This window comes from Calliphora vicina, chromosome 3, assembly GCF_958450345.1.
Source record: "Calliphora vicina chromosome 3, idCalVici1.1, whole genome shotgun sequence".
NCBI classification, from domain to species: domain Eukaryota; kingdom Metazoa; phylum Arthropoda; class Insecta; order Diptera; family Calliphoridae; genus Calliphora; species Calliphora vicina.
In genome coordinates this window covers 75,848,345-75,870,149 of record NC_088782.1, presented here as the reverse complement: position 1 = coordinate 75,870,149, position 21,805 = coordinate 75,848,345, and the positions used below count along the sequence as shown (strand labels likewise).

Sequence of the window (21,805 nt, the reverse complement as noted above, 5' to 3'; positions counted from 1 at the left end):
AGAAAAAGCAATAACATTTTACTATGTGAAGGTATTTAGAGCTTATTACAAAATTTTCAGGCAAAAATAATAGATTAAACTAACTATATTTATTTTTTTAATTTAACTATGATCCCAACTAGCATGTAGTATGAAATTCATTTGACTCTGATTGTTTTTTTGCTATTATCATATTGTTTTTTGAAACCGAATACATATATAGTTTTTAGTTTTTATATAAATATATTTTCAGAATATATATTGTTTTACATTGTAAAGGAAAAATATTTGGTTTGATGTAAGAAATTATAAGAAATATATATAAGGCGTACAAATGTAACGTACGATGACATGGAATTGCCCATATGCAAGTTTCCACCTCACATGAAAGGACAAATAAATATTAGGTTGGGCAAACATTATAGTTTTAGATGTGTGATTATTCAGAGATTTTATTCTTCAAAACATGCTCAACGTCGTTTTTATAGTGGAGGAACTATTGAAATAGGACTTTGAACTACTCTAGACTTAGGTATAGGAACAATACGAGGACGATGGACATTTTGAAGACGGTGTTCGACTACCAATTAAACCAAAATATTAAAAGTATCAATAATTCTACATCTATAACTACCATATATTGAAATAATGACAGTACACAAATTAAGAACATTTAAAAAATTTTAAATCTGGAATTGGTTCATGAGCATTATAGTAATATATATGTAGATTATTCTGATAGGATGGTGTCTTCTAAAGATAAAGTAAAATGTAAGTTTCAACTTTAAAAGTTTATTACTCGGAAACTATGAACATCCAAAAAAAATAAATACCTAAATCACATTCTAAGATAAACTAGATCTGTTTATATAAATATAGCACAACCATCACTAGTCGAAAATCCACACTATTTTAAGATATAATACAATTTTTTTTATATAAATTCAGCTTGAACTTGATTTTGTAAATTCGTTTTGAGTAATGCTAATGCACACTTGGGGTTTTAAACGCGTTTAAGCAAAATGTTGATTAAGTTAATCAAAGCCGTTCACATTACATTTGAGATGATTATGTTGACAGTAAAGTGATTAAGTTGACAAATAAAAAACAACAAACAAATTTATATTTCTTTAAAGCATTCAAAATGGAAAGAAATACTGTAATAAAGTTATCAGCAGATTATTTAACTTATTATTGAAGGAATTGTGAGAATTGATGGATTATTTACAGTTGTTTATGAAAAATGTATATATCGGTAGTACCAAAGTAAATTAATAAAGTAGCGACAGTACTACAACAAATACAACATTTACAAAAACCACAAGCAATTTTGTTTTTGGTTTAAGGTCTGAGCTGTCAAAGTTGCCTGTTGTTGTTTTTGCTTTTGGGCTTGTTGTATTTTTCGCCACAACAACCACAAGTGAATTGACAGTTCAGACCAATGTAAAAAAAATAGTCAGCTGTCCTACTGAGTCTACTTTATTAATTTACTTTGGGTAGTACATCTAATAGGTATGTTCCTTGTGGCCGATGCTACATCATCATCAGTTTGAGGTATGTTCAGTTTATTCTACGTGATTAATGAAATGATTAATGCTATGTTCACACTTGGGCTTTTATGCTATGTTCACACTTGGGCTTTTAAACGCGTTTAAGCAAAATTTTGATTAAGTTAATCAAAGCCGTTCACATTACATTTGAGATGATTAAGTTGACACTAAAATGATTAAGTTGACAAATAAAAAAACAACAAACAAATTTATATTTCTTTAAGGCATTAAATATGGAAAGAAATACTTTATTAAAGATATCAGCAAATTATTTTAAACTTTTTAATAATGAAATTGTGAACATTGATGAATTATTTAAGGTTTTTTAGGGAAAAAAGAGAAAACCTCTGTCAAAATTTATTTATCGGTACTACACTAAAAGGTGGCCGATGCTACATCATCATCATCAGTTTGAGGTATGTTCAGTTGATCCTACGTGATTAATGAAGTGATTAAGATTTAATCATGTCAATTTGAAGTGATTAACAAATCATTTAAATATATGGATAATCATCTCGATTTTGAAATGATTAGAGCTTAATCACGTTTGAGATGATTAACTCTGAAATTGTGAACAAAGTATAAGATTTAATCATGTCAATTTGAAGTGATTAACAAATCATTTAAATGTATGGATAATCATCTCGATTTTGAAGTGATTAGATCTTAATCACGTTTGAGATGCTTAACTCTGCAAATGTGAACATAGTATAAAACGAGTTTTACTGTGAACGAAATATTAAATTTATCACTTTGAATTAATTTTCCTCAATGGTACGTTTTTATCATAGCTGTGTATGTTTAGTACTTTTATCACTGACGATTTTTGTCTGCCACAGTGACATCTAGCGGTCTGCAAATGAACATATAATGACATATTCAAATACAGGAGTGTCATAAAATTGACAGATATTTTTTAAGTGAATACAAAATTTTCTTGTGCAAAACTGTATCGAGTAGAGGAAAATCGAAGTTGAAATGAAATAATTACCGAAAAAAATTTAGATATATTTTTGTAAATTGTTAATAACATAAAGTACTTTTAGATGCACAAATAAAATTCAATAATGATTCATATGTCCCACCGGGAAATTGTTGTGATGGGCACATAAAAGTGAAGTGCATCAAAAAGTAGGAAAAAAGAAAAGTTTGACACACATTCAAGTCGACGCAGACATTTATAATTTTATATAAAAAAAGAAGTCAAAAAAGGAAATAAACTTTTATTTTATATTTTTATAAGATCTGAAATTAAAAAAGGCAGCAAAATGATGCTCTCATCGATAAACAATTCTTTTGAGCAGGACACTCATGACACAGATGCCAATTGCGATGGGCCAGATTTGGATTTTATGTATGCAGACGTCGATACGTACCAAAATGAAATTGCCGAACTTTACAGCTATACGGAGTTCAGTGAGTTCCAGCAGAATGTTAAGGCATTCGAAGATCAAATGGAAATGTACGATTTGCCACCCAACTGGCAGAAATTAGACTCAAGTGCCCAACGTGGTATAGTAATGAAGTTGATGGACCAATTGGAGGTTTCGAATCGATCATTTCGTATGCAAGCTGCTAGGTGTATACTGTATTTGGCCCAAGGATGTTGGGCAGAAGTTCAGTCTGATGAAGAACAACATCAAAATACAAGAGAGAATGTCATTGTACTCTACGAATTGGGAATTTTTTCATCATTCATAGACTTGCTGAATATGGAAATCGAGAGTGCTTGCTCACCCGATATAGTGGCTGTTAAAATTACCAATGTCACCCTGGCCGATTCGGCCGACTTGCGTGTAATATTGTCGGTACTATACACGATCACTGAAACAATTCGCAATGAGAAGGACAAGGAAAGTGAAGACTATCGAAAGATAGCTGAGTCATTTGTCCAGGACATAAATAGTCCATTGCCAGATGGTGAACTGCTCTCAGTAAAGCTTCTAGGAATGATAACTCGCTTTTGTAGCGGAGCGGCACCACATTTTCCAATGAAAAAGGTGGTTCTGCTGCTTTGGAAAATATCACTGATGGGTTTGGGTGGCATGGAAGTTCTAAAGAATCTCAAAAATGAATATCGGGTTAAAGCGGGCTTAGAGCCGATATCAGAAGACACGCTTGAAGTAACCAAATGCATGCGCGCCAGTTCTCCTCCTGCAACAGCAGCTGACTACTTGGACAATCAAAATTTGAAGCGTAATGCCTTCAGGCGATCTCTAATGAAACAAAGATTTCTCGATGAACAAGAGCAGATGGATATGGAGTTGACGCCTGGAAATGAAAGTGCACCAAATGGCGGCAACAATGGCTCTGGCAATGGAGGCAATCAAAATGGCGATGATGACTATTATCGGCCTTTTGAAGATCCCTCATCAACCACCTCCACTTCTGGCATTGCAACTGCAAATCCTAACAATTTGCCCAGTTACAGTGCGCAGCCTTCAGTGCAAGCTCCACAGATTACCACTTGCTTACCGTGGACTCCCAAAGTGCGTCAGAAGGATATTGACCAGTTCTTGGATATATCGCGAAACAAGTTCATTGGCTACTCCCTAATCGACGACCACGAAAGCTTAGCTGGTCTGCCACAGCCCATACATGAAGGTGTCGAGACATTAAGACGTCATATGTATGTAAGTCTCGCCGACATTCAAATAAAGAAGGAGGAAGATATTGCGAGGAATCCGATTTCCACTCAAGAGGACGAAATTCAAATGACTCCATCTGAGGTTCTCTATCAGGCCATACTACCAAATCTGCCGCAATACATGATTGCACTGCTAAAAGTTCTACTGGCTGCTTCGCCTACTTCCAAATCGAAAACCGAAAGTATCAATATCATGGCCGATGTGTTGCCCAAGAAAATGCCACTCACGGCCACACAGTCCACCAAACTGACCGTTGACATGGGTCGCCACAAAGAGATTATCGTCAAAGCCGTTTCGGCCATTATACTGCTGTACTTGAAGCACTTTAAACTGAATCACATCTACCAGTTCGAATTCATGTCTCAGCATTTAGTTTTTGCAAACTGTATCCCGTTGGTATTGAAGTTCTTCAATCAAAACATCACCGAATTTGTCAGCATGAAGAACACGATACCATTGTTGGATTTTCCATCGTGTGTGATTGGAGAACAACCCGACTTGTCGGGCGAAAGTTTTGTTTATAGCGGTGATGTCACGGACAAACCATATTCGTGGCGAAATGTTTTCTCATGCATCAATTTGCTACGTATACTAAATAAACTCATCAAATGGAAGCATTCACGTGTCATGATGCTGGTCGTTTTCAAATCGGCGCCTATTCTTAAAAAGACCCTTAAGGTGCGGCACGCCATGATGCAGCTGTATGTTTTGAAACTACTAAAGATGCAAACAAAATATCTGGGACGACAATGGCGAAAATCGAACATGAAGACCATGAGTGCTATTTATTCAAAAGTGCGCCATCGTCTCAACGATGACTGGGCATATGGCAATGATTTGGAATCACGTCCATGGGACTTTCAAGCTGAAGAATGCACCTTACGCGCTTGTGTGGATCGATTCAATCTGAGAAGGTATCCCGAAGCCACTCAGAAGTGTGGAGCAGGTGGTAACAATGGAAACTCTGCCAATAATTCGGATAATTCTTCGTCTGCCAATGTAGCTGGTGGTAACGTTGATGGTAATGGTGGCGGTGGAGGCGTTGCATACACATCGGGCGCTGCAGGCAATGGCATAGTCTCGGGCGTTGGTGGACAATTGCAAGATTACGGTATTGAAGGTGGTTTTCCGAGTGACGAAATACTAACACATTCAGATTTTGCATTCTTCGGCCATTCTGGCTGGTGGGATCGTAAAGTTGAATTGACCGACTACTTTAAAGCTAATTATTCACTTTGGTTGGAAGAGGAAGTCTACAACAATCAAACCGATTGGGATGATCTCTAAAACAAACAGACTTACAATTTGAATGTGAGTATTATACATTTTTTTTTTTAAATTTGCATAACATAATATGAATTACGAAATATACTATTGATGTGTATCTGGTTTGAATTAACCTATGCAATTTTTCTAGATAGCAATTATTTTTAGGAAATTCTATCAAGCGCTGAGTAACTTATATATCGGTCACATTTCATCACGTAACGACTTTTTAAGATGTGATATTCGACCAAATATGTAATATTTCCTATTTTATTGTTAAAATATGACAAAAACTTGTTAATCGCATTAGAATTTTGTTGAAATGAATCTAGCAAAGATGCATTTAGAAGTAATTAATGATTGATTCTAGTTTAGTGTACAATCCATTCGAAAACAATAAGAATGCGGTAAAGAAGACGATAATGATAATTAAAAAGATATTGTTTTTAGAGAATAGGATTTCACGTCATTGAGCCACATGATTTTCTTAGAGCTAGTTTCTGGGATAAAGATAATCTACATTCTTCGTTTAAACCTAAATTAAACTAAAAATTGTGTTTCTCACTTATTGTTTATATGCTATATAATCTAGGTTTAACTGAGCATAATTGGTGTGTTAAACCTAAGTATACAATTGCAAAGCACCAACAGATGAAAAATAAAAAAAAAACAATTCAGCACAGCAGCTCTTTGTTTTGATTTGCTTTATTAACATCAATATAATTTTTAATATACATTTTATATACTTTAACCCTTAATAGCCTGATTTTTTTTTGAGCTGAAAAAAATTAATGTTATAAAACTCGCGTTTTGTTCTACGACTTTGTTCCTGGTTGGTTCTTTGCGGAACCTCTAGGCACCCGGAGATAACAAATTTTAAAGGTGTAATTTCTATCAGAGACATTTTTTTAACAAAAATCAACATATTTTATTCAGGTAATTCAAAAAAGTTACAAAAACAATAAAGAATTAATAACATTAAGACATCAGCAATGGCATTTAGTTTTGGTGAAACTCATCAAAACGTCGAAAAACACAAATGTTTACCACATTTTTGCCATCGAACTTTTGCTCGGGATATACATTTCGAATATCACGCGGCGGCATCGGAGCAGACACTGGGCGATGACGTTTCGCAACAATTTCAACTTCGAGAGCTTTCGTCGTGACTTTATGCGGATATGACTACGGCCGAGTGACGAATCTAAAAGGTCAACACCTCCCATGTATTTGTTATGTTCCTGAAGTATGTTTGGACATGGAATGCATTCCATTATCTTTTTATTTTTATTATATCGCTCAATGGTTGGTGCATTCTCAGGCGTTTGACTATCGGCCAAAATATATGGCTTCATTCCAACCATTGTTTATGCCATATTTATAATCTTATTGTCATTCCATGAAACTGTTGTGACGTCGATTTCATGAAACGTTCCCACGTATTCTTCGCTGTCACCTCTATTGGCGAATTTCTGTGGTAATTTGCATAATGGAAGTCGTGGGTGGCGATCTGTTTCAAGCGAATAGATGCCTTGTGTAAGTAAATATACCATCAAGAGAATCGATGTGTAGTAATTATGGAGTGATTTATGAATCGAGGAACACAGCGAGGCAATCGCAACACAACTTTCGCAGATGCACCCAAATTCGGTTAATTTTCCTCACGATGGTCGTCGTCGCCGGAATAAATTTCAAACGAATAGCAAAATCCGGAATCATTGCACATAAGAAACAATTTGTCAACCCATGGGTTCAGTGTATTGTTTCATATAGTGTTTAGTCATTGTGTCACAAATTTGTTCATCAACACACAATCTTGCTCGCTTTGCTACTTTTTGAAAGTAACTGTTCAATGCGGCAATTATCGGACGTATTTTGTACGGACGATCGTAGCCTGGATCGTATAGCTGCATCAATATCGAAATCTGGGACATAATCACTGCCGTAAGAAGAAAAATCACCATCATCTTCACGTTCCGACCACGCAACCGAATTAACAATCTCGCAAAGCTCTCCTTCTGTTTTAAAATCACGAATTCCAATCGACATTTCTAATCAACAAACTGAAAAAACGTTACAAAAACTTTGATATATAATTTTATGTTTGGTAAATATCGAAGTCCCGGTGCCTGACGGTTCCGTAAGGGACCAACCAAAAATTTTAAAAAATCCAATAAAATAAAATAAAAATTATTATTTTAAACACTCTCAATAGCTTCTACGCACTATAACGATCTCGCAAATATTTTTTTAAGCTTAAATTTTTACGTATTTAACACCAAATTATTTTTCTGAAAGTACGCAATTTTGCAAAAGTTGTTTTTTTTCGAGGTTTCGACACCTTACTGAACATACGTGAGTCAAATAAAGTCGGTTTCAAGTGGCAATCGGCGCAAACTGTGGCGCTCGTATCAAAAAATATCCTTAAAGTCTCAGCGGCAAGTTTAGACAAAAATCGTTGAACAAATTTTTTATTTTTTTTTGTTTGGTTCCTGGCGGTACCAGTGGGATATTAAGGGTTAATGTGACATTTCTTTTACAAAGTTAAAATTTACAGAAAAAGTTATGTACTCGGTACGCTTTTTCTTTTTTGACTGAAAAGTATGGCAATGCTAACAAAATTAATCCACTAGTGAGAAACACAATTATTGGTTAAATTCCGGCAAAATATGTTCCTGGTTTAATGTAGCAGCGTGTTAAGCTACGTTTAACTGACAAGTACTCATTTGGTTCCGTGGTACTACCACAAGCCATTTGGTACAATTCTAAAATAGTCCAATTTTTTATTCAATATTCCCTTTTTTATTTGTTTTAATTTAACGGTACATCAATTCAGATTCATGTTTTAAAATTCGATATGTTCAGTAAATTTAGAGCAAACTAAAAGCCAAAAAAAAAGGATATACGCCCATGTTCTGGAAAACACAGCGTTTTCAAATCACGCAAGTCACAAAACGCATTTCAGCATGTTCTAAAAACCACGCGATTTTTATTATTAGTTTCAGTATACACTAGCTGTTTGAAAACGCAAAATTTCTAGAATTTTTGTTTGTCACAACGCAAATTTTAAGCGATATGCGCTTTTCAGAACATACAATAGCTTTATCAAAATTTGGTATTCCAAAATATTAAAAATTGGATAATAAGTGAATTATTTTATATTTATTGTATTCATTCCCATGATAGCCGGTTCTACGCACCGGAATGACCCGAGTTCACTCGGCCAAGGTCTGTCAACTCAGCAATCACTGCTGCTACCACAACAACAACAACATATTTATTATATTACTAACAACAGTTATGTACAAGTTAATACCACTGGTTCTGAAAAACTGCAATATTTTTGAAGGACGGAGTTTTAAAGTGGCTTATTTTTGAATCTAATGAGATATTGACTTGAAATTTTTTTTGTAAGACCAAAAATTAACTTATCTAAACAAAACAATATAGCTCGGAATAAATGTCGATCAAATTGTTCCTAATATTTGTAATCCTATTACAATTTTGATATAAATTTTAGTATTAGAAACTCAATTAATTTGTAATATGTAATAAAATCTTTATTTATTAGTAAAAAAAACTTGTCAAAAGGTCAAAGGGAATACCGCAGTTCCTAAAAATTGGAGCGAAAATCCCAAAAATGGTATTTTTTACAATTTTGTCTATAGGGTCCACATTTCCTTCGGGGCTGGCAAAATACTTTAGGGATAAATAGGGAACACATCAGGGTTTCTAAAACTGCTTTCCGTTTTCTGATCCCAGCTTTGGCATTTTAGAACATGTGGCCCAAAGTTGAAATTTTGATAAAAAATAGGTCAATTTCCAAAGGGCGGCATGTTTTTTATACCAAAATGTTCTCCGTAAAGAAACTTTATAGAAAAACATACAATTGTTATATGTTCTTAAAGAAAGTTGTTTTTTAATAAAAAAAAGAGTTATGTCACCTTTTTGTCCAAAAAACAGCAAAAATATACTATTTTTTGAATTTTTAAATTGAAAATCTGTTATTTTTGGATTCGTAATTGATATTGCTCTGAAATATTTTGTATGTTGTTGGTAAATTAGTTGTCTAACTATCAAAAAAAAATCGAGTCCATTCGGTCCAAAAGTGCGCCCTATATTTTTAAAAAAGCGGACCAAGGTATGTCAAAATTTTAAAATTTCAATATTGAAATGCCTATAACTAGGCTAGATTTTTTCAAGATCTAGCCGAGCGCTTTCCAAAAATATAAAATTCTTTGAAATCGGAGGGGAAACAAAAAAATGGCACGTGTTTAAAAATTTTACATGTCGAAGGTACCCTACTTTGAGCCCCCATAGCGCCGCCCCTGGAGCATTTGTAGGGCCCATTTTAAAACCTTAATACTCCTTGGCTACGCCCAATTCAAAATTTCGATTCTGCCCCGCTGTGCACTGTACAACAAATTGAGACTTTTTGATTGGAACAGAATAGCGAGCCTATAATTCTGAAAGGGCATGTTGAATAGAATTTTTGTAGAATAAACTTATAGTCCACAGCTGGTCTGAATTTTTTTTTTTTTTGCAGTGGTCAAAGTTTTAATTTTTTGATCGGAGTGAGCATGTCTGAGAGAATTCTTATTGTCAGAGTTATATTGTGGAATTTCATGGGGATAATTTTTGTGGAAGATGATAACCCTATATCTCCTCTATTTAGAGTTTAATTTGGCCCTTTTTTCGAGAAAATCAAAAAATGTCCTTTCAAAAAGGACATTTAATGATTCAAATATTCTACTAAAATGTTTGACGGAAAATTTCAGTGGGGGTCACTAAATATACAAAAGTTGTAAATAAAGCAGTTTACGCTTAATTAGCAAAATTATACGCCAGCTCGGATCTCACATTTTTTAAAAAAAAATCACCAAAAATCCAAATATGACCCGAATAAGCTGAAATTTAAAATATAAATAGTCCTTACGCAGGTCTACATCTAATCTCCTAAAGAGAGGAGATTAGGGTTAAAGTCTTCCACAAAAATTATCTCCATAAAATTCCTCAATATAATTCTGACAATAAAATAAGCATTCTCTCAGATATTAACTTACAACATTTTTTTCAGTTAGTATAATGGTCCTTTCATTTCACCGTTTCACAGAACCAGAATCGAACCCCAGGACTTAAAAACACCATATTGATATGAACAATTTTGAGGAATACAAATGTGATTTAAGTGAAAAGTAAGACAATATTGCTTACAATAATTACAGATCATAATCCTTTAGTGAGAAACACAATCATTGGTTAAAGTCCGCCTTAATTTGTTTCAGGTTTAACTTAACAGCGTGTTAAGTTACAATTGGTCAATTCACAAGGTCTCTTATCATGTCATATTGTCATAATGTCCTAATATTTCACAATGGTTTTTATTTTTTTTAAAGCAAAAAATGTCCTAAAATAATACTACTCTGTATGCTATGTTTATTGTGTTATCGTAGCCAACCAGCAGAGACCTGCGCCGAATTCCTAAGAGTTGGTTAAGCCGAGCTGCCGTGTCGTGATACATTAGGACATTATGACAATATGACTGATAAGAGACATTGTGAATTGACCAAATATAACCATATTCTATAAGAACATTTTTAAATGACAATAATATATTTTGTGTAGTAATTAATACATGTTTTATTTTTAATTTCATTGCAGCTTATATTTCGTGTTTATATGGCCCATAAAACAGTTAAAATATTAAAAATAGATCAACTGTAGAAACATTTAGAGTAACCACTTTATAAGCAATTTTTTATTAAACAAAAAAGTATCAACACCAATTATTTTAATTTATATTGAATGATATGGCATCTAACTATCTATCTATCGAAACACTTATACGGAACATGCAAATACAAAAGAACATACTGGCTTGAACAAACTTGATCCTGTAAGGACTATCCAGACTCACATTTCATGCTATAAATAATTTGCATAGCATTTGATGACATGTCGTTTGCGAAATGACAACACCGCCTTGAGGGAGTGATCATTTGAAGAATAAACATCAAATATTTAAAAGAATTTATTTAGTTGGTTTCACTTATGCTGAACTCATATGCTGTTTGTGAACATTATGTATGATTTAATATTCATTTCAGCGTTCGAATTTCATTTGCCTTTTATTAAATTATCTACGAATATGAGTATTTACAAGTAGTACATAGTTTTTATTTTGATATTTATTTTATTTGTGTGTAACTAAAATATATTATTATTATTGCATATTAACTAAAAATTGTGAGAGTTTAAATTAATATTGTATTAATGTCCCCTTCAATATTGAGGAAGTTCATATAAAAAACTTATTTTGAATGGTGTAATTAATATAACAAAGGTATGAGTAAATATCTGTGTTTAAATTTTTTATAAAATATGTTTTGTTTAGAAAAAAAATACAATTATACCTATACATGTGTGTTTTAAATGTGAAATTTTTGTTCAATGTCCAAATTCTATTAGAATTTCAAATGGTAATTTAACAGAGTTAAGCTTTAGTTTTTATGTTGTCGTCATCTATATATGTGTAGCTTTTTAATGTGTAAAAAATTAGCTGCCACTTTTTGCTTCAACGATTTTTATTTCATTTAGGGTTTAACATGTCAATTACAAGGAAGGAACTGTATTTTTATTTTTAAGGTTGGCGTGGCATTTCGCCCACTTAAAAGTTTTTAATAAATGGTATCCTTTAATTCCTTTCACACATACAGAAAGACGGTGTGAAAATTTGAGGAAAATCGGACTAGTAGTTTCGCCGTTTATAGGCTTCAAACAAACCCACAAAGAAAAAATGTACATACAAAAACACACACAGTGCACAAAAAAAAAAATTTGTTCTTTTTTCTCAGATTGTTTATACTGATGAAATATATAAACGTACAAAGTTTTATGTCGATACGGCTTTTCAAAAGACTTTTCCGGCTAGATTGAGCATTTGGACCACTGTGTGGTCTTCACAAAAGTTGGTATTACGATATCACGATATTAATTATTATAAGCAGAGATCGAAAATAACTCGTCCATATACCAAAAAACCCATATTGTGATTTATATTTTTGTGATAGAAATAAATCACTGAAAATAACAGTTATAAAATGATTTTTACTTAAATGGTTTGGTATGACCTTTATTCGTTTTTGTTGTTTTTTAATGGTTTGGTGTGAGATAAAAAAATCATTTGTTCTTGTTCTTAATAATTGTTACTTTCTCTTTTATTTACATACAATAACATATTATTAGTAATTTTTAACAAATTATGGAAATAATATGATAAGTATGAAGTAATGAAGTCTGAGTAACAGAAATAAGATTATTTTTTTTTTAATTTGTTATAAATCTTTTGATAAATTTTATACATTTAAGCGTTGATTTGCATCAAATGATTTTTTGCGATTTATTTTTCATATTCGCAAATAAAAGTCACAAGCTAACTTACGAAAAAAATAAATTATAAATCACTCATCTAGATTAGTTGTGTTTGTTTCTTTTCTGTTTCTATCAACCCGTAACCTAAAATGTTCTCTAATAAATCACTCTCTCAGTGATATAACAGAAAAAATTATTTTTAAATGGCTGGGAATGAGAATTTACTATTGAAATGAAAGTGAACCCGTTATTTTCGGTCTCTGATTATAAGACAACTAGCTGAACCCGGTCCGCGTTGCTGGCCCTTAGAAAACATCGATATTGCATCTCGATTTTAATATACAGTTTCGGACAAAGTCGGTGATCCAATGAATTCAAAAATTCAGTAGGATATCGTCATTGGGAAGCGTGAGCAATGATCCAAATCTGTGGTACATTTGTCCTTGAACTTTAAAGGTGGGCATGAAGCCGACGTCATTTGAAAGCATGTGTTGTACTTTTGGATATTTTGAAGGAAGTGTTTGGAAATAGGATTGGCGCCGGAAATGTAACTTAGTAGCAGCTCAGACGGCTCAATAACTGGTGGCAGAATAACTTTACCGTTCGAACAGCACATTCCCGGGGTTTCCTTAGGGAACTTCAAAATGCTGCAATATAAGTAATGTTTGTTCATTGCGCCAATTAGTACATCCTTGTGATTCTTGTAGTCATCATACTTATTGTAATATAATCCGTGCAACTTTAAATCGATTCTTTCTCTTGATCGAGCCATTAGGGAGCGAAAAACTATATGCTGTTGAGGTGTTTCTGAAGCACTCGATGAAGATGCACTGCGACGCATTTGCTGAAGCCGTGATTCTCGTTCTCTTCCTGTTTCTGCGACTCTAGACATAGATGTCCTTTCGAAAACAAATTTTATTTGAATAAAACCGTTATTTTTTATTAAAAGTGATATGCGGAGAGTTATTCAAAATATTATTTTTTAATAGATTTCATATGGAAATTTTATAATCATGCACCAAATTTGCAAGAGTAAACAAAATTGTTTATCATCGATTGATAATATAAAAGAACTTCTATAGTACCGGACATGTGTTGGAATGTATTCCTTTTTTCGCTTACACCAAATCATTAATTTTTAGAATGATGTTAAGCAACAAAATGAAAATTGTCATTGTTTGAACGTTGGAATTAAAAAAAAAGTATTTATGTATATGACTTTATAGTGTTACCCGCTATGCTTTTCTGAAGATTCCGTGAAAATTTTATCATAATCGGTCCAGCCGTTTTTGAGTCCATATGGAGCATACATCTATTTTTATATATAATGGCATTAACGGTATAATGTAAAAATTAGATTTTTACACACCTGGTATTAGCGGTATAATGTGAAGAAATTAAATCGTAAGTAGAGTTTTGCGACTAATGATCGGTTTTTATCTGGCCATGCACGACTGAAGTCCAGCTTTTTTAAAGAAGCGGTTAATTGTATCTGCATCGACATCAATTCCATAACCTTTTTTATATATTTTTGTTCATTCTACGCTAATTTATTTGGAATTTCTAGGACTTCTCTTACAATTTTACACCTTAACATTTCATTAAACTTTAATGGACATCCTGTTCGTGACAAACTTTCATATCTATTTATAGTTCCTATGGATAGTTTGGACTCTAGATTTTGACAAACTAACGATTTCCCCCAGATTTGCCTAAATTTCCCATTATTTGACAACTAATGTTCCGAAGTCGGCGGATATTTCCTATATTTTCACCATTTTGAGATTCATTGTATTACAATTAATAAAAAAATTAGCATCAAATCTCACACACGCAGCTACTATAAATATAAATCAACTGATCAATTGTGAAATTAACGGCTTTATCATAACAATTTTGTATAGATGTAAAAGTCGTATGTAGACTTTTGCAATGCTTCATATGTAGAATATTGCAATAATTTCAATTTTAACAAACAGTGACCATAGTTTTTTAATAAAATGTATTGCAGTGATGTAAAGTGTACCCTGATAAATATTTACAAGTGGTCATTTTCAAAGATTAAACATTAAATATAAAATTATTCGCAAATTAAATGAAATGTCGATATCGTATGTAGAGTTATGCGACTAAGTGTACATTAAAGTTGGGTAATATGCTTCTCAGTAAAGAAATAATCAAGAATAGGGCGCTCAATACTATTATGATTCAAAAAAGGAGAACTAACCCAAATTAAAAAGTACTTTTTCGATCTTCAAAATGGTACTTTTTGAATTTTCTATAATATTGAACCTATAATCAGGAAATTAGTTTGATTTCAAAATTGACGGGGGTTTAATTGTGGAAAATTGGTAATTATGTACATAATAGTTGGCTAAAGTACTATTTCTTTATTGTAACAGTACTTTTGGAATATTTTATAATAATAAACTTAAAAATTAGACACACATGATTCTGAATGAGTTAGAATTCGGAAAAGGTGACTTAAGTCACTAACACACACATCTCTAACACACACGTGTGTGCCCATTTGCAAACTTGCACCCTTACGTCAACAGCATACATACCTGGGTATCCATAGTAAAACACATGCAAAAATAATGATAAAATTGAAAAGTATAGTATTTTTTTCAACGTTTTTACCCACCCTACTCCACATTTTTGATAACAGCGGGACCAAATATATCGCGATTTTCTCAATTTTTCTTTTATTGGACTAACAACAAATGTATATGTCAAACAAAAAATGAGGTATTTAAAAATCGTGACTGACTCCAAAGTTATATGTATTTGAATTTAAAAAAAATTAAAAAGCGATTTTTCGCGAGTTTTTGGGAAAAAAAGTACTTTTTTATTTTTAAGTTATCTAATAAATTTCAAAGAAGATGTATTAGGAATTTATACTTTTTGAAAAGCTAACTTTACACTAAATATTTTAAATGAAAATAAATTTAAAAATTGTTGATACGGATACGGAAATAACGCATATTTTTTATGTAAAATTCAACTTTAGGGCAAAAATTCTTAAATAGCGTAGTCGATATCAAAATACAGTAACCTATTTTAGATGGCCAAATATGTTCTTAATTATTTTGTAAAGGGTTCCGATAACCCCGCTCCTGGTGTGGATATTATAGCAAAAAAACTAAAAAATGATTATAAATTTCAAAATTTGTTTTTATTTTTCTATATCTAATAGAAAAGTCTATATAACTGTAAAATTCCATTAAAAACTATTAATAAATAAAAAAATTATTTTAATTTGAAAAATTTGTATCTTTGCAAAAACGCAATAAAAAGCATTTTTTGTCATACCTATACAACCACTTTTTTCAAAAATCAATGACTAAATGTAAGGGTAAAACTGGTTATCATAAAATTTTTGAACCTTTTGTCTATTTCTAACAAAATAAAAAAAAATAATTCAGAAATTCCAACAAACGATAGATATTAGCATTTTTATGCTAACGGCAGCCATTCACCATATAAAACGTATGAATATACCCAGGTATGTTGCTGTTGACGTGCGTAAAGCAGTTCTGCTGTTGACATAAAGGTTAAGGAAAATAACAATTATTTTAAGAAGAATAACAAAATAAGAATTATGTTAAGAATACTAAATTTTAAGAGAACTAACTGATATGTTACTTAACATTTTATTTTATTGGAGATACATATATCTATGACGTGGATTTTCATGCATTACATTTTTTACCAGTGAATGTTGAAAAATAAAAAAGAACGACTTCTAACAGTTTGTTGAAATACGTAAAAAAACGACATTAAAAGTACCTGTTACTCCATTTGTTACCAGTGATTTTTTAAAAACGTCACCAGTGAATGTTGAAAAATATAAAAGAAGAACATCTAACAGTATGTTGAAAAATATGAAAGAACGATTTAAATGTACCTGTTACTTGATATATTCAGTAACTGTTGTTATCAGTGATTTTTCAATCACAGTGATTAAATCACAGGTATGGAAATATCGCTCATCTCTAGTGTGTATATTAGAACACATACCCAGCAGTTAAGCAAGTAGCCAATGTATCCCTTAAAGACAGTAATTGTGTTATCACTTGGTTGACTCCAATTTATATATTTTGGTCATTTGACGCGTATGTGCTCTTTGTAGTGCAGAGAGAATACAATTGGTTACTTTATACATCCCAAGTAATCTAGAGTGAAGACAATTGCCACTTAAGTGTCTCTAAGTAATCTCGAGTGTAGTCACTTTAAACGTTTTGTGAAAAATTGGTACAAACTGGTTTTATACAAATTGTGTTGATATAATTTTCATACAGTTTATTTTTATTTTTGCTTAAGTATACTGATATCCCATGTAACATAGGACCTTTTCGGAAATGCATCACTGCGCTGCATTTGATGCTCATCTGTGATTAGTTTGCGATTTTGATGCGCAGACAATGCATTAGCCATTTTGGTGATGCTTGTTAGCCATTTTGGTGATGCTTGGATGGGTTTTTGCGCATCATCTGTTTCACTGTTGCGTTTTAGAACTCAGACATTTGCACTGTTGCCAACTTTTGCATTTTAGAATGTGCTGCGCATCAGATGCAGCGCAGTGATGCATTTCCGAAAAGGCCCATAGCATAAAGTCAATAGTCACTTTAGTGTCTCTTAGTAACCTATGGTGAAGTCACTTCAAACTTTTTTTTGTACTGCACTTTATTATACCCACCAGAAGCGTTGACTACTTTCGATCAGCTATCAGACAGTCTCATTGTAATCAATAAGGGTCAATTGACCTCGTGCTTTACAATGCTAGTAAGGTAACTGGCGCTATGTAACCAGTATGTGAATCCAACGCGTTTCCCACTTTGGACCAGCTATTAGGGAATCCCATTGTAATCAAACAGGGTAAATAATAAGCTATTGAAGTAACTAGTTCCCACCCTAAATAATGGGTAAATTCACTAGTTCGGGACTGTCTCCTAGAACTGCTGGATAGTGACAATTTAAATTGTTGTTGTTGTACATTTCAAATAAATAAAGAAAGAGTTGTTACAAATACTAAACGGCTTTTATTTGCAACCTAAAGTATCCGATTTATTTAAAGGAAATGAACCCCCGTTTTTAAAAGGTAAAAACGTAACAATATTTATGACTGCTCAAACAGTATTCTGGGGGATAATTTAACGGGGATAGGGGAAATCATTCACCATTTTCAATACCAAACAAACCTTATCAACAGTTTGTGTATAATTTTAGCCAGCTGGCTCCTTTCGTTTGTTCCCCCTATCGTGTTTTAAACAGACATTTACAATACATTTATATTTTACTTATGTATTGTTGAAAACATCTATACTTTCGGAATACATGCCTACAACAAGATTACATGTGTTGCGAACGCACTTTATTTTGTTATATTGAACAAGGATTACAGCATAGGCATTCTTGTATAGGTATAAAAGGGGTCTTCAATAATATTAACTTGGATTCCAATAGTTCTTGGCGGTTTAGATATTAAGCACAATTGTGATGTAAGGATGATGGTTATTAAGGAACTCTATCGGTTAGCGGTTGACATGGTCCTTAAACACATCGAGGAAAGTGGTCGGAAGATGTAGTGATACTGTTCTTAGTAAGATTTCTTCTTAGGAGACCGAACCCAAGGGACTAGTGAAACTGACACTATCTAATGAAAATAAGTTTTTAGGTGTTTTCTTGGTAAGTAAATTAAACTTGAGAAGGAATACACAAGTGTTGTAATATATTTTTTTGTTCACTGTAAACACTCTCTTGTACATATTTTGTTTGTGTTTGAATTTGATATTTTTTATATATTTGAAATAATTGTTAGTCGAAGAAAAATAATATAATAATCTAAAATTAAGAGGTTATGGGTCCCACGGAAAAATCAACTGGTATTGCACAGTTTTCTGGTTCCAATTTCGATAATTGGAAGTTCCGGGTGGAGAGGCATCTTTCCGTAGGTTGTGTAAAAGCTGTTTTTGAGTCAGCACCTACGGAAGCTGTTAGTCTCAGTGAATTTTTGAAAATGGATGCAAAAGCCCAAGATGTTTTAGTCTCTTTTAGTCATGACTAGAGGGCGGATTTTCATGCATTTATTATTGGAAAATATGCTTCAAAAAAATCAAAATATGACCTAAAAATTGAAAAAATATGCACTTATATTTTTGTGCAGAAACATAAAATAATTAAGTATGGATTTCGAAATGTTCAAAAAATACACAACACTGTTTCGAGCAGTTAGAACTCTTTAAATTATACCAGAAATTAAACAATTAAAGTTCTAAAGTTATTTTTAAAATAATTTTTCTTCTGAAAAAACGATGGATATATTAATTGTAATATCTTGGTATGAATACTTGTTTAAGCCATAATCTTTAGAGCATCTATATTGTGACTTTCCTTTTAAAATCATCAATATTTTAATCGTGCTGTGAAGTAGAATCCAACCTTAATTTGCATCTCGTAGTAACCCAGCAATTAATCAATTAGTAAATATATCCCTTATAGACGGTAATTGTTAATAATGTCAGATCACTTGGCTGACTCCAATTTATATATTTTGGGTCATTTGACGTGCTATTTATAATGCAGAGAGCAAGTCAATAGGTTACTTTATACATCCAATGTAATCTAGCATAAAGACAATTGTCACTTAAGTGTCTTTATGTAATCTATAGTGTAGGGACTTTAAACGTTAATTGTGTAGTGCATTTGTCTCTAAGTTATCCAAAATCAGTAGTTTACGACTGTCTCCTAGAACTGCTGGGAAATGACTATCAGAAGCGGTAACTGTGTATGTGAAGTTATAAAATCTTTCCATAACGAAATCTCTTATAAATCGAATTTGCAATGAAAACAAATATGAATGTTTTCGATACATTTAATCAATTTTTGATACTTAAAAAAACTAAACTTTTTTGAAGCAAAATGTTTTGAAATGATAATTTTCAATTACTGATAGAGAAATGAAGAACATAATGCTAGTTTCTCGATATCGAAAGAAGTTAGTCGATAACATTTACAGCTATTTCTAAAACAAATTCGACAAAAAACTTTTGTTCAGACAATATGTTACCCACTGACGACCAAAAATTATATTTGTATTAAAAACTTGGATAATATGCTTATAAATATGCATTTTGAAGTAAAATATAACAAAATACGCATTATCAATAAAATATGCAAAAATATACACTAACAAATCGATGCCATTTTGCAGCAAAATGAAAAAAGCGATTCGGATATGTAATTAGTCTACATATTATTTGGACGTTCGAGAAAAAACATGCATTTGCATATAAATCCGCCCCCTAGTCATGACGATTATATTGAGTATGTAAGAGATAAGAAGAATGCAAAGGAAATGTGGGAATCACTATGTACGACATTTGAAAAGAAATCAGCCCAAAATCAAATATTAGTAAGAAAGGAGCTTGTCAAATCAAGGTTTTGTGATGGAGATGATATGGTATAATGGTTTCAATTACTTTGTTACGTTCATTGATGACTATACCCATTTTGCACATGTGTACATAATAAAGAACAAGTCTGAGGTTTTCGACAAATTCAAAGAATATTATGCTCATGTTAAAGCTAAGTTTGGTACTAATAGTTCTATATTAACAGTAGATCAAGGCCGAGAATATAAGTCGAATGAAATGCTTGCGTATTGTAAAAACAATGGAATTCAAATTGCTCAGACCATGGCTTATACTCCTCAACAAAATGGTGTGGCAGAGAGGTTCAACAGAACAATATTTGAAAAAGTATGATTGAAGCTGGCGTAATGAAGTCACTGTGGGGCGAAGCAGTATTTAGAAGCAATTATTTAATAAATAGAAGTCCTACAAAAGCTTTAATAAATAACAAAACTCCAGCGGAAATGTGGTTTAATGAGAAACCCAATTTAATAAAACTTAAAGTTTTTGGCTGTTCTGCATATGCTTGGATTCCGAACCAAAAGCGAAAGAAATTGGATCCTAAAAGTAGTGAATATGTTATGGTGGATTATTGTCCTAATGGATACAGACTATGGGACAAATGGAGCAGATCTATAATCCTCTCTCGTGATTGCAAATTCAATGAATCAAACATTACATTTAAGCTCATTAATCAAGCTGAAGAATTAAACCAACAAGATGGGGAAGGTGATAGTGGTGTTGTTTCGGTGGATATAATAGATGAACCAAATACTAAGCCCAATTCTGAAGCTACAACGAATAAAGAAACTGAATTTGAACAAGTACCCAGGAGAAGTACAAGATAAAGAAAACCTCCAAGTAGATTTACCGAAATATATGAATCCATCCTACCTTGTTTTCTGAAATTGAAAATTCAATAAATCGAGATCAGTGGCTTAAAGCTGTTAAAAGTGAACTAGACTCTATGGAGAAAAATAAAGTTTGGAATGTTGTCGAAAAACAACCCAATAAAAATCTTCTCAAATCTAGATGGGTATTTGTAATCAAATCAGATTCTACTGGAAACCCTGTTCGTTTTAAAGCAAGATTAGTTGCAAAAGGTTTCGTGCAAAAAATTGGCATTGATTTTGATGAAACCTATTCTCCTGTGTCAAAGTTAAGCACATTGCGTACTGTATTAGCTGTTGCTGTTAAAAGAAGCTATGTGTATGTTTTACCAATTAGACGTTAAAACAGCGTTTTTACATGGTGAGCTCAAGGAGGACATTTACATGGAAGTTCGAAAGGAACGAAATCTTTATACGGATTAAAACAAGATGTTGGAATCAAAAGATAAATATGGTTCTTGAAGGTCTTGGTTTCACAAGGTCACAACACGATTACTGCCTGTATACAAAATGTTTTAATAGTAAAGTAATATTACTACTACTATACGTGGATGACGTTTTAATTGCCGAAAATGATTTAGATGATATTGAACGTGTTAAGAAAAAGCTATCTGATGTTTTCGAAATGTCTGACTGTTGTAAACTGAAATATTATCTTGGCATATAAATTGAGTACAATATTAAAG

The 21,805-nt window shown here is 32.4% G+C and overlaps 1 protein-coding gene across 1 annotated transcript; it reads left to right on the top strand.

Moving 5' to 3' along the window:
* Positions 1-2,431: 2,431 nt before the first annotated feature.
* Strip (striatin interacting protein) lies at positions 2,432-11,687 on the top strand. Its single transcript, XM_065506490.1, has 2 exons — positions 2,432-5,488; positions 11,105-11,687. The coding sequence occupies exon 1, from the start codon at positions 2,798-2,800 to the stop codon at positions 5,462-5,464; it is 2,667 nt and encodes an 888-aa protein (XP_065362562.1). The 5' UTR covers positions 2,432-2,797; the 3' UTR covers positions 5,465-5,488; positions 11,105-11,687.
* Positions 11,688-21,805: the final 10,118 nt, after the last annotated feature.